Source organism: Coregonus lavaretus, assembly GCF_964263955.1.
Source record: "Coregonus lavaretus genome assembly, contig: HAP1_SCAFFOLD_556, whole genome shotgun sequence".
Lineage (NCBI taxonomy): Eukaryota > Metazoa > Chordata > Actinopteri > Salmoniformes > Salmonidae > Coregonus > Coregonus lavaretus.
This window is the reverse complement of record NW_028156520.1, coordinates 131171-143978: the sequence shown is the minus strand read 5'-3', so window position 1 is coordinate 143978 and position 12808 is coordinate 131171. Positions and strand designations below refer to the sequence as shown.

The 12808-nt window shown below is 43.7% G+C and overlaps 1 protein-coding gene across 1 annotated transcript; it reads left to right on the top strand.

Annotated features, from left to right (window-relative positions):
• The first annotated feature begins 407 nt into the window (after positions 1–407).
• LOC311126273 (transcription factor Sox-9-A-like) lies at positions 408–3420 on the top strand. The gene is made up of 3 exons (XM_084200285.1): positions 408–1220; positions 1474–1724; positions 2064–3420. Exons 1-3 carry the CDS (start codon positions 781–783, stop codon positions 2846–2848), a joined length of 1476 nt encoding a protein of 491 aa, XP_084056411.1. The 5' UTR covers positions 408–780; the 3' UTR covers positions 2849–3420.
• Positions 3421–12808: the final 9388 nt, after the last annotated feature.

Here is a 12808-nt window from a genome sequence, read left to right as displayed (position 1 = left end):
TGCAGACAAATGCATTCATAATTAAAACATTATTGGTAGGCCTATTACCATTAGGCTATTTCATCCTCAATGTTTTTTTGTCGTCAGGTATTTGCTTTTTTTCAGTTTTCACTGGTTTAACTTTGAAGGTGTGAGTAAAACTCTCAAATAGTCTATGATTTAAGAATATAAAAACATATCTTTGTAAACCTAAATCAATTTCAGTAAGTGAATTATTATACCTACATCAATATTGTACACCAAATGTAAAAATGTCTATGCATATGCTGTGTGTGTAGGGGAGGGGGGCCGAAGGGATCAAATTCCTTCAGTTCGTTATGCTCTGTCGACCAATCACATTCGGGTATTCTCGGGTATTCTGTAGCTGCACGGTAACTCACTTATAAAGTCCGCTTGCAAAGGACTTCAGTTCAAAGTACGCACACGTTTTGGAGATACTATTTGGAGACAGACTAGAGCACTTTCTCTTTTTACCTGAAAAAAGTTACAGAAAATCATCAGCTGTTGCTCGAGTGTGGAGACGCCTGCAAACAAGACTAGGTTATTATACAATATTTTAGAAAGGCATATGCATAAAGACATTCTCTCTCCAAAAGGCTTTGTGCAGTTGACTGCCTCTTTGCAGGAGCAAATAGCGTCTACTGTTACTTTTTATCCACTTTTGGACATTTTAAATACTTTGGTCAAGATTTTCCTCGTGTGTAAAGCATCTCTAGGGATCTCACCCTCAAGAGCCGTACTTTCATATTTTGTGCGTAATTGTTCGACAACATTTTTCGTATGAATCTACTCGACCCCTTCCTGAAAATGACAGACGAACAAGACAAATGTCTCTCTGACGCACCGAGCCCGAGCATGTCCGAGGACTCTGCGGGATCCCCGTGCCCTTCCGGCTCTGGCTCAGACACCGAGAACACCAGACCTTCAGAGAACGGTCTGCTGATGGGTCCGGACGGCCCCCTCGTCGAGTTCAAGAAGGACGACGATGACAAGTTCCCCGTGTGCATCCGCGACGCGGTGTCCCAGGTACTGAAGGGCTACGACTGGACCCTGGTGCCAATGCCAGTCCGAGTGAACGGATCTAGTAAGAACAAGCCCCACGTCAAGAGACCGATGAACGCTTTTATGGTTTGGGCGCAAGCCGCTCGGAGAAAGCTGGCTGATCAGTATCCTCATCTGCATAACGCGGAGCTGAGCAAAACTCTGGGGAAACTATGGAGGTGAGTCTCACTCCTCTCTGTCATGACTTCTAAATGTTTATTTCGAGTGGCAGCGCGTTTGTGGTCTTATTACTGAAACGAGTTTTATTTCATAGGCTACTCAATTCTACTTTTACTCATGCATTTTACTCGATACTGTGATCTTGCATCATTTAACCTTTGTAGTAAACATCATTTAACCTTTGTAGTAAACTATTTGGTTGTCAATTGAATATTTGATTTACTCATGTATCCATTTGCCTTTTACGCACAGGCTACTCAATGAGGGAGAGAAGCGTCCGTTCGTGGAGGAGGCAGAACGCTTGAGGGTACAGCACAAGAAAGACCACCCCGACTACAAGTACCAGCCCCGGCGGAGGAAGTCCATGAAGAACGGACAAAGCGAGTCTGAGGACGGCAGCGAGCAGACGCACATATCGCCAGGAGCGATCTTCAAGGCGCTCCAACAAGCTGACTCTCCAGCCTCTAGCATAGGAGAAGTGCACTCCCCCGGAGAACACTCAGGTAAGAAGAGAGAAAATGTGTAGTGCCTATTGCATTGGTCTGATTCAGCATGTGTTCATCAATGTATATAAAGTATTTGACACGTTTAATGCTGCTAGACTTTTTATAAGAATAAACCTGTATGAAATAGATTTTTTGAACAGCTGATGACTGATACTATCAGACATCTTCTCTGTTAGTTTAACTTGATGTCTAGACTAATTTCTTATTTCACTCATGCTTTACCACTTGTAAAGCTCTTATTTTTACTTTTAAATTAAATCAATGGGTCTGCTCTTGCTCTGAGATTTGCATTACAGAAATATGTATTCTATATGTAACCCACCCTCTCTCTCTCAGGCCAGTCCCAAGGGCCCCCCACCCCTCCCACCACTCCTAAGACCGACATCCAGGTGGGAAAGGTGGACCTGAAGCGCGAGGGTCGCCCCTTACAGGAAGGCACGGGCCGCCAGCTCAACATCGACTTCCGGGATGTGGATATCGGCGAGCTGAGCAGCGACGTCATCTCCCACATCGATACCTTCGATGTCAACGAGTTCGACCAGTACCTGCCCCCCAATGGTCACCCAGGCGCTCCTGGCACTGCTGCTGGCCAGGTCTCCTACAACGGTACCTATGGCATCAGCAGCTCCGCAGTCAGCCAGGCAGCAGGGGGCACCGCAGGGCACAGCTGGATGACCAAGAGCCAGAGTCAGCAGCAGCACTCCCTGACCACGCTGGGTAGTGGAGGGGAGCAGGGTCAGAACCAGAGGACCACCACACACATCAAGACAGAGCAGCTGAGCCCCAGCCACTACAACGATCAGCAGAACTCCTCCCCTCCACAGCACGTCACCTATGGCTCCTTCAACCTGCAACACTACAGCTCTTCCTCCTACCCCTCCATCACCCGTGCCCAGTATGACTTTTCTGACCACCAGGGTGGCACCAACTCCTACTACAGCCACGCAGCCGGGGGCCAGGGCTCAGGGCTCTACTCCTTCAGCAGCTACATGAGCCCCAGCCAGAGGCCCATGTACACCCCCATCGCAGACACAACCGGGGTGCCCTCTGTGCCACAGACCCACAGTCCCCAGCATCACTGGGACCAGCAGCCAGTGTACACACAGCTCTCCCGGCCCTGAGGACACAGTCATCTACACACAGACTTACATAGACTGATAGACATGCCCATCTTGCAGAGCGAGACTTTGTCACAACATTCCAACATCTAGCTCCCAGCAAACAGACACTTGAATTTACAACAGAGGAAGAAGACGACGAAGAAGAAGGAGGAAAGCTGGAATTGAGAGAACTGAAATTAGATCAGAATGGCTCACAACGTGCCTTTTTTTGTGTATTGATTAAACATATTTTGAGCATTGAGAAATCCTCTGTGAGGACTGATTAAATTGTTGATATTTTTAGTAGGTACTGTGTATGTTTTCTTACCTTTTTTACTCTGGCAGTTTGCTATTCTGGGGATTTTAAACACGTATTTGCAGAGAAAAAGCTTTATTTTTATCCAGTTCAGCAGTAAACCACAGTAGTGCAGTTATCTATTCTATGGCCTCAATTCTCTGGAGGAATTTTTTACAGGCAATCAATCTCTATCCTTTTTTGGTTGTGTTGGTTTTTCTTTGTCTTCCTGCAGTGCATTGTGCTTATATGTGCTGTGCCATCCAACAAAATAAATTACATTTGTATTTGTGCAGTTTAGGGTTTCTCCATCAATGATTTATTATGATTATAGCACATTCTTCGATGAAAGAGAGGCATGCTGTGAATGGCAAGGGAAGAAGTTTGGACATTATGGTTTTGTGCAGGAGATTCCAGCCTTTTGCACCATTAGTGCCTAGCATATCAGAGGTTGGGTGATAGGATGTGTGTGTGTGTCAGAGTGTGTGTGCTACAGCACATACTATAGAAGAGAGAAGCCACAGCTGAGAATATACTTACCATCTGACAGCATGTGTTTGACAGCCACAGGAAGTGCCCTTTGACCTCTCGGGCGCCCCCTGCAGTCCACCATCACGCCAGTGTCGTTTTACAGCCCCCTGCCTGATCCACCTCTCATCCCCTCCCAACCCCTCAGTCTTAACCCTTTAATTTATTTATTAGCTTTATTTTATTTTCAAAGTAATTATTATTTAGCATTTTATTCTTTATTTTATATTTTATACAACTAATTAATTTGTCTTCAAAAAAAGTTACCTTCTGGATATTAAATGTCATATAAACCGGTCTTTTTAGCCGAGGGGGGTACTTTAAAAATGATACAAACTGTAATCATCATGCTTTATTTATCGTATGTAAATGTTTCTATTTTAAATGTTTAATTTGTCATTTTTTGCTATCTAGTTGTGTACGAATTATTGTTAATTGTGAAGTTTGGATTCTAAACTGGAAATACGTTTTGATCATAATGACAAAGTTTTACAATTAGTTATGTTTACGCTGTGGCTAATATGTTTGTGTTATTAGAGGTACCAGCATCCCTGTCTTCTCTAAGGACATGTTTTTGTTTTTGTTTCTTTACATCCTGACACATACAGTACTATTTCAGTACTGATGTTTCTTTCTGATGCATCTGAACAAATTGTCATTTTCTTCAGCTAGCTTAACATGTTACTGTACTGTCTTAAAAAGAAGCTTAACTTTTGTATTGTATTTGCAATAAAAGAGAAAATACTCTAGAAAATGGTTGTTGATATTTTATTGCACAAAACATGACCTACTTATTGAATAGGGTGGGTGAACAAGGAATCTCTAGTTATATGGATAAACATTATGCTACATAACACCTATATCAGTTCGAATTCATAACATTTAAACAAACCCAATATCAACCTCATAATGTTACTGTTTAGTCAAATTGAGACAGAGAGGTAGACGGAAAGAGTTAAAGAGAGAGCCTGAGAGAAGGCAGTTCTCTCAGAAGCCTTGTTTTTCTTGTTTATTTTCTCGTTCTTTCTCTTCCATCAGCTGGAGCAACAGGGGGTCCCTCCTCTCTCCAGTCTGCATATTGTAAAGCTCTGGAGCTTTACTGGGAGAGGCTACTCTGCAGAAAAACATTAAAACCGTGAATTTTTTTATTCTCCATTTTAAAGCAGGGGACTTTGCTTCCCTACCAGCAAAGCTCTCTTTAAAGATCTTCAGTGCTGCCACCTTTTAAATGTCAACTCAAGGAAATATTGACAAGCTTCACAACATCAGGGGACCAATTGCCATTTTCCTATTCTCTACTACTATGAATCACACCTTTTGGAAGCTATTGTGATTGTTGAAACCACAGTTTAATAGTATGGACACAAGGCATAAGAGGACCATAAAATGTGATTCATTTCAGGAAACTAGGTGTATGTCTTGCATCACTACTTCACAGGAGAGGCATTTGAACATAAACATGTATTTTTTATCAAAATGCGTTTTTTGGCAGAAATGCCTTCTGGAACATGTGAACTTTCATGTGCCTTAATAACAAACTTGTATACCATCTGTAAATACGAATAAAATTGTTAAATTACGAGCCTAGTTGGTTTAAAAAACGGAAAAAGACAGGAACATTCCCGCTAGCCATGATTGGCTGAGATAATGGATGGGCTGAAGATGCCGAGAGATGAGTTTGGATTGGTCTGCCATGTAGCACGCTTCTGTCTATAACAAAGGGCTGCTCAGTATGTGTAGGTAATCCTTTCTAACGCAGCTTTTTTGAAAGATATCACGAATAACTGCAAAAGAGTTGCACTCCACTTTCTGGAGGACAGAGTTTTGAAATCAGTGGAATGCCCGGTGGAAGCAGAGTATGATAGCTAAGGAGATGAAGAAAATTCTGTCTTTTGATTACAAATATGCGGAGGGAGTCGAAAAGAGAACACACAGAAGGCTGTTGTATAAAACACCTGTCTCCAGATTACATCTTCAAACTAAGGGCAAGCATGGAAACCGTGACAGAGAGGAAGAAGCGTTCATCCATGTACAGTGAGGGAAAAAAGTATTTGATCCCCTGCTTATTTTGTACGTTTGCCCACTGACAAAGACATGATCAGTCTATAATTTTAATGGTAGGTTTATTTGAACAGTGGGAGACAGAATAACAACAAAAAAATCCAGAAAAACACATGTCAAAAATGTTATAAATTGATTTGCATTTTAATGAGGGAAATAAGTATGATGTGGTCATTATTTGAACTGGCTAGCCAACTAACTTAATGTTAGCTAGCTAGCTAGCTAACAAGCTAGAAACGATCCAAAACATTGTTTACATTTTTTGTCATTTAGCAGACGCTCTTATCCAGTGCATACATTTTAATTTTTTTCATACTGGCCCCCCGTGGGAATCGAACCCACAACCCTGGCGTTGCAAACGCCATGGTCTACCAACTGAGCTACACGGGACTATAGCTTAGAAAGTTGTTTTTAGTTGCCTGGTTTGCTACATTGACATATATTACATTCATTTTTAAACGGATGGGTTTATTGGTGTTAAAATACACCAGTTATGCTATTTTGGACCACCAGGCTGCTGATGTCATGCATGTGAATCCTTAAAGAGATGGTGGGGCTAAGGCTTAAGAGGGTGTGAACAATGCTGAATGGGTGTAGACAAAGAAGAGCTCTGCAGTACGTGTACCAAAACATTCAAGGACCATTTTCTCAAAAGTCGGGTTACAAGTTTATCAACTTTCAAAGCAGAATTACTTTCCCTTTGTTCCTCAACCGTAGTGTATGATATACAATTTTCTAGCTCTAAGTCTCTACTTTTATCCAATGTAAAAAACACAATTTCAAATTTTGCTGCATAAGACCGAATCGGGCCTGTCGGTCAAAAATATGATTTTATCCATGTTATTGTGCAGTATGTTTTTAATATCATCATCAGAATCACTATAAGCATCATTGCTTGACGCAATATAGTTTTATATGGCATCCGTCATCGTTTTGGATCTGAGATGTCAAATTCCCCGTGGCTTGGGTTAGAGAAGTGAGAGTGACAGCGACGGTGTATGGTAGCCTTTTAGACATAATAGAAACATTCATCAAGGTGTGAGAGAAAGATGTCACTTGCTGAAGTAAAACTACCACTGTAGCTGTTTAGTGAAGTATCCACTTCCCCTTGTATGTAATGTAATTATCTTATTGTTTAACTGTCAATGACAATTCCATACAGTCATTATCACCATATCACATGATCTGGCTGTACACCTAGTTCATTGGCTGATCAAAGTGGGAGGAGGATATCTAGTTTATCTAGATATCGGTTTCCAGCGATCCGATTGGAAGACATCAGTTTGGCACCTTGGAATCGATTCCTAGACAGGAAGGAAAGAGGGGGAGGCAGAGAAGAGAGAGAAAATGAGCAATAGGGAGGGAAAGAGAGGGAGAGAGATGACTTCAGTTGAAAGCAGCAGCGGGACCCATCTGAAAAAGCCATCAGTATCCCTGCTCTTCTAATGGGGAAATCGTAGCACTTAGGAGTGGACAGATGACATGTTTCACATGGATGTTTTCCCCGCCAGTGTGCTCCCAGGCCAAGTCACATGCTGGGGTGTAGGCTCAGTCCCAGCAGCGCACTGAAATAAAATGAACGCTCTCGCCCTATGACAAGACATGTTGCTAAACATCATCCACAAACCATCAACCGATCTTTGGTCCTGTATTGCTCAGTTGGTAGAGCATGGCGCTTGTGTTATAGGGTGGACTTTAGCTCTTCCATGAATTGAATTTTCACTGATCTTTGCATGCTCTCACAAATAATTGAGCTTAATTGATTGCTGATTGCCCTTAATTGATTGCATGTGTGCTGTGACTTGGAGATTTGCTGTGCTTAATTGTATGAACTTTTTTAACCACCCTCCTCCAGTGATTGGAGCGTCCCCTAACTATGCTCTCTCTTTCATTGCAGTTCATGCTCTTTGTCTCCTTTAAAACCTGTGGTGCATCTGTTTTTGGGGTGGAGCACCTGTTAGTGCAGTGGAGCAGGCGCAGGGGATGCAATTTGCCGGTCCAAACTACAAAGGTTTGAACTGCGGAGCTCTGGTTGGAGCTAGCTCATAGGGGTGTCCGTTCTAAACAATTCGCCCAGCATTCAGGGTTGTTGGCTTTTAATGTTGTTATTGGGGCGAGTGCCGCGGTGATGGTGGCTTTGTTAGGTATTTGTAACTATTAATAATCGCATATAACTTATTGCTCTTAAAGTGATGGTAATGTGATTGTAGTCCTAGGTATTCTGAGTAGTGTGCAAGCCACCATCCGGGTATGTATCATTGCCTGTTATTTATAATGGCCAGTTAGTTTCAGTTACAACATTTAAAACCATTTTAATAAAATGGTATATTTTTGATTAAAGTGTTGCCTGGTCCATTGTCTTGCTCATGACCCAATCCAACAGGTTGCCTGTCACGAACCTGTCTTGTCCTGGTTGAGTTGTTCCCCCTCATTAAACAGGAACCGGTGTAGTCTGGTAGGTGAGCCATGTTAGTCACAGCCACTCTCGGCTAGGGTGTGAAACTTGCACCGCCAGGGTTGTGGCCAACCAGATTTAGAAATGTATGCATGCATGACTAAGTCGCTAAAATAAAAGCGCCTGCTAAATGTCACTTTATTATATATTTATTGAGTTGTCTTCATTGAGCTACCTTGTCTGTGTAGACCTATAGCTTATTTCTGACCAGAGAGTGAGTAGCCCTTGACCTGCAGGTGTCTAATCCAATCCTCTGAGCTACTGTAGTGTACATCTAACTACTGGAATCATTACTCCAGCAACAGAGTTGCGTTGTCTGTTTAATACATTTATGGAAACAGTTTAATTTGATTGGCACCACTGTTTTAAAGAGGCACCTCAGGAGTGACTGAACAGGAACCCAACAGCAGGGCTGCTTCAAGGCATAAGTGACCAGTGGTTCTTTAGGAACTCAGTCGGGGTCTCAAATTACTATTGAGTAAGATAAGTAGAATATACCAGGTGCAATTTTGCCATCTAAACTTATAGTAATCATGGCCGAATACTGTGCCCAGAGGCCCTGACCTCCGGGGGTCCCCATAGATTTTGTTAGTAATTCTCACGCAAATATTAACATGGCATAAATACATTTTCTCTCCGCCCCATGGCAATGTGTAGAATTGCAGGAAATGAACTTAAATGTAAATGTTTCTCTCTACTGTTTTGCTGTGAGGTGGGGGGCAGCCAACTAAATCTTGCTTGGGGCCCCCAAAAAACTAGAACTGGCCCTGCCCAACAGTAGAGTGGAACTAATCATATAGGCAGTCTGTCTTGTCAGCTGCTCTGAGGGACAGGTCTAAATAAAGGCCTGTTACTGATTGCCAAAAGATACCCTATAGCCATGATACTGCTGACTGAGGGACCGCAAAAGTTCCTGTTCACTACAGGATCTCTGGCTGGGTCTGAAAAGATCCCAATGCACCCATTGGTGGTGGATGGGGTTAGTAACACCCATACAGGTATTTTGAGACAGAGAAAATGCTATCCGTTACGATTGTGCAGCATTTAACTGGCACATAAACACTCAAACCTCTCAATCTTTATATGACTGTACTAAGTCCTATAATTACTACGTTTCCGAGTTATGCGCTACCTATGCAAAGCACACGATGGACCAGGTGAGGACCAGACCCCAGGCTTGGCCTATACACACACTCCCCAGAGGCCGGCAGCAGCGGCGGAAGCAGGGACACTGGGTTTGGAGTGTCTCAATCCGTGGGCAGTTTTCCCAGGAGAAGCCTATTAATATTCCGAACAGACGTCTCTATGGGAATCTGTCCCCGCCGAGCCAATGGGTGGTCCTTTTTAAATGCAAAATACCACACTAAAAGAGAAGCTGGCAACTTTCAAACCTTGGACACTGGACAGCTTTAGAATGCACAAATAGATAAGTGATTGGCAGAAATAGGGGAAATATGAATACGTTAATTTATTGAAGAGCGTGTGATTGTATGTGTGTGTGTTTACATGAGTGTGTGTGTTTATGTATGAGAACGTTTACTAAACAAGAAAATGACCTATTCAAATAAACAATCACCATTCCATGGCCTCCTTGCTGCTGAAAATAAAAAACACAATACCATACCCCAGTCCGGAGTCAACTCATTAAAAACAATGGTAAGTAGCATTTGCTAATTCAGTAATAACCCTCAGGGCAAACTTGTTTGCTTATGTTGGTGTGCAAAGCCCACTGTATGAGAATCACATTGACTTTATGATGCTCTTGGGCTGCATTACTTACTGTATGATTCAGTCCAGTTCTCTTCACATTATCCAACTTCTTGCTGCTTCTGGCAACACCCATGTTCCCTCGTTCCCCCTACGCCCCTCCTCTTAACATCTAACTCCTCTGTCTCGGGTACGTTCACCCCACTGCAGCAGCTGACTGTCATTGTTCCTAGGGACCAGCACAAACGGGACGACATACTCCTTCGTGCCCCCCCCCCCCCCCCCCTCCTCCCCATTTCCTCTCCTTTCAAACGGCCTGGCCTCCAGAAAGCAGTGCCTGGACACAGAGGAAACTGTACATCAATAAGGACCGTCGAACCAGGCTTTTTTACTACACTTCACACAGAGGCCGATGGAGAGGGCCGTTGGTCTCCCCCAGCAACAGACGCCCACACGAGCCAGGAACAGTAGCCTATATAGACCCCAGCCTGGATATTGTGAGGTCCATCAGGTGCTCGGCCTGTTTGTCTGGGCTCTTACACAAGTGGGAGGATTTATAGTATCTTTATCTTTTCTCTCTGTTTCTTAGGGTGGTCTTGGTGCATACAATGTGGCTCTGAACATCCCTGCTTGCCACAGATCCAACATCCTAAACCACTATTCTACCTTTTTGGTTGGTGAGAGCCAGTGGTACTCTATTGGTTCTTCAATTCCTGGACTGCATCCACCCTTGTTGGAACCCACCTCAAAGGGCCAGTAAAGGGTGATCTCTAATATATTATCTCTTTTTAAAAGTGTGGACCAACCTGATGCCTCATCTGAGTAAGGCCCATTGCTTGTAGACTGCAGTAGGGTCACGGTCTGAATGTGATCCACAGCTTAAATGATATCACACTCTCATCTCTGGAAAAACAAACATCCCCATCCCCACATTGACAGCAGGCCCAATCAACAGCCACCAGCCACCAGCTACCTTCTCCCATCTCCATATCCCATTACCACCAATCTCCTCAGACAGCCTCAGATTATAGGCCCCTAAGTATGATTATATTTAAATGCATGCTATCATTTGGTCTGCATGGGCAGGAATAACACCTTTGGCTGGGTAAATAGACATAGAGAATGTCTGAGCCCCCCCTGTAACTGATCCATAGGGGGACTTTAGCACGGTGGTGGGCTAGGATACGCTTATTTAGAGAGCCCTGGAGTAATGCAGGGGACCATGGCTGCGGCAGGCCTGGAGGGGGAGGGCTCTATTGGGTGTAGACCATCATTGCTTAGGTAAGCAGTATTTGGTGGGGTGGGGAGACCTGCATTAGAGTGGTTTGCTTATGTCCTGGAGCTGCGATGCTTAAGGTTCAACAGAGACCATGCCATTCTCTTTTGAGGAGCTTTGCCAGCTTAAAACGGAACATGATACCTAGCTACTGTAACTGGAAGTTAGCTAGCTACTGTACCAGGAAGTTAGCTAGCTAGTGCACCAGGAAGTTAGCTATAGTGTACCAGGAAGTTATCTATAGTGTACCAGGAAGTTAGTTAGCTACTTTACCTGGAAGTTTTAAACCCACCTCCCCATTTCTCTGTATAAATGGCATTCAGACAAAACTTGAGAGAGGAACGAACTTTTTAGAATTGACAGTTCTGTCTTGGGTCCTAGTTCCACGTCCAGAAAGACAGTTCAGAGGGTAGTCAGAAGATAGCTTTATGGGGCGATGGTGCAGCGAGAGAGGAGGGTGAGAGGAGGGTTGAGGGGGGCTCCTGGGGCTCTGAATGTTTGGGCGAGGGTCTAACACCATGACAGGCGCTGGGGTTTTTATGTGCGTTTGGGGTTAAGACAAATGGTCAATGGTAAATATCACTGAGTTATTTCACAGTGACACAGCATTTCCCAGAAGACAGTCAGAGCAGCAACCTGGCAGTGCACTCCCTCTCCCAGGACTAGAGTTTATGAAGAGGAACGGTACACACAGACAGACACACACACATTATCTCTTCCTCTCTTGCTGTCTATCAAACTCTCTCTTGCCAAATCTGACCATTTATTGCTTTCATTCCTAATCTATTTCTTTTACTTACTGTTCTTTTTTATTGCATGGTATGGGCTGTTCCTCTTCTACCCACATTCTACCCACCTACAACATCCTCCAACACCCTTCCCCCTTTATACACACATCCACACATCCACACATGCACTTACAGACAGTCACACACAAACTCAGCCGCCACATGAAACCATGGTGCTGCCCTAATAGATGGGCTGGGGTTTGGACTCTGACAGCTCCTATACATCACTATGGTAGAACCCAGTCTGTGTGGCTCTGGTTAGCCAGATGTAGCCTCTAGTTCAGTACTACATCTGTTGGTTCTGCTCACCACCTGGTGTACTGCACTGCACAGGGGGCCCCATCAGAGAAGTGTGTGCGTGTGTGTGTGTGGGGGGGGGGGGGGGTGGTGTTATCTAAACTTTGTTATAATATCTATGGTATCTGGTAGCGTTCAGCCAATGAGTTGCACACACATTGATCAAACCGCACCGAGTTATCACACTAGCACACGTCAGCCCTTCAAAGGAGCGTATCACCGGCATCGCTATTGTACAACAGTGGAACAGGGCTCTGAATCATGCTAGGGTAATTCTCTGGTAATTAGTTAAGGTCTTTTAGAGTGAGTAAGGATATGTCAGAGAATGACTGGAATACTGGTTAGCAGGCCAACATGTCTTCAGGACTCACTTCAATCCATGCAGATAAGACATTAGCCAAAGCACGCAGGACTCTGTCATCTTTGTAATGTGTCTTTGATTGTTATTTGCTGTAGTTTCAGGAAATGACACCAATGGTGAGATTATAGAGAAATGCCTCTCTTGTTCAATTCAAACATTAGCATAGGCCTATTACTCTGCAATGATGAATGACAGCATAATAGTACTAATATA

Excerpts from the sequence above, each read along its gene's own strand:
- LOC311126273 (XM_084200285.1), top strand. The coding sequence starts at position 781 with ATGAATCTACTCGACCCCTTCCTGAAAATGACAGACGAACAAGACAAA. Across the intron at positions 1,221-1,473 it reads ACTCTGGGGAAACTATGGAG|GCTACTCAATGAGGGAGAGA; the intron begins GTGAGTCTCACT and ends TTTTACGCACAG. Across the intron at positions 1,725-2,063 it reads CTCCCCCGGAGAACACTCAG|GCCAGTCCCAAGGGCCCCCC; the intron begins GTAAGAAGAGAG and ends TCTCTCTCTCAG.